The sequence below is a fragment of the Sphaeroforma arctica genome (genome assembly GCF_001186125.1).
Source record: "Sphaeroforma arctica JP610 unplaced genomic scaffold supercont1.15046, whole genome shotgun sequence".
Classification (NCBI taxonomy): Eukaryota; class Ichthyosporea; order Ichthyophonida; genus Sphaeroforma; species Sphaeroforma arctica.
Genome location: NW_014025512.1, coordinates 1 through 538, shown reverse-complemented (window position 1 = coordinate 538; position 538 = coordinate 1). Strand labels below are relative to the sequence as shown.

Below are 538 nucleotides of genomic sequence, written 5' to 3'. Positions count from 1 at the left end.
ACACACACACACAACACACACACACACCACACCCACCCACACACACACACACACATACACATATATATATATATATAATCGCAGGTACATCACAAAAATACGCATAGCGTTCTTAAAAGTATACTACACATACATAGAAACCTTACGGGTGTAACAAACTCGCACACACGCATGCTAAGAACACATGCATGTCACAAGACACGCGTACCACGTAGGCTATACGCACGAGCCCCGATAAATCACAGGATAGTGTTCTCGAACACGGTACTCATACTGCCACAGATATACTACCACAATGACTATATCACAGCGTATAAGCCGTGCGCAAATACCTCCTGCGTTTGCTGATGATACGCTCTCGCAGCAGTGTGGTCTCAAAGAACGACTCAGTGTCAATACCCAGAGCGTCCCATGTCTTCTCGTAGTTTTGTTCCCAGGTGTACCCCGCCCCGTCATCACTTTTGAAGCGCGACATGCTGCAAAATAATCTTAAAAAGGATATGAATAACATAAGTACATGATACAAATATTGCATATA

General features: G+C 43.7%; 1 protein-coding gene across 1 annotated transcript; it reads right to left on the bottom strand.

The window, feature by feature from the left end:
* Positions 1-304: 304 nt before the first annotated feature.
* SARC_18263 (hypothetical protein) lies at positions 305-476 on the bottom strand (the record flags this gene model as incomplete). Its single annotated transcript, XM_014287656.1, has 1 exon — positions 305-476. A coding segment is annotated over one exon (172 nt), but the record flags the coding sequence as incomplete, so codon positions are not given.
* Between the last annotated feature and the right edge of the window lie 62 nt (positions 477-538).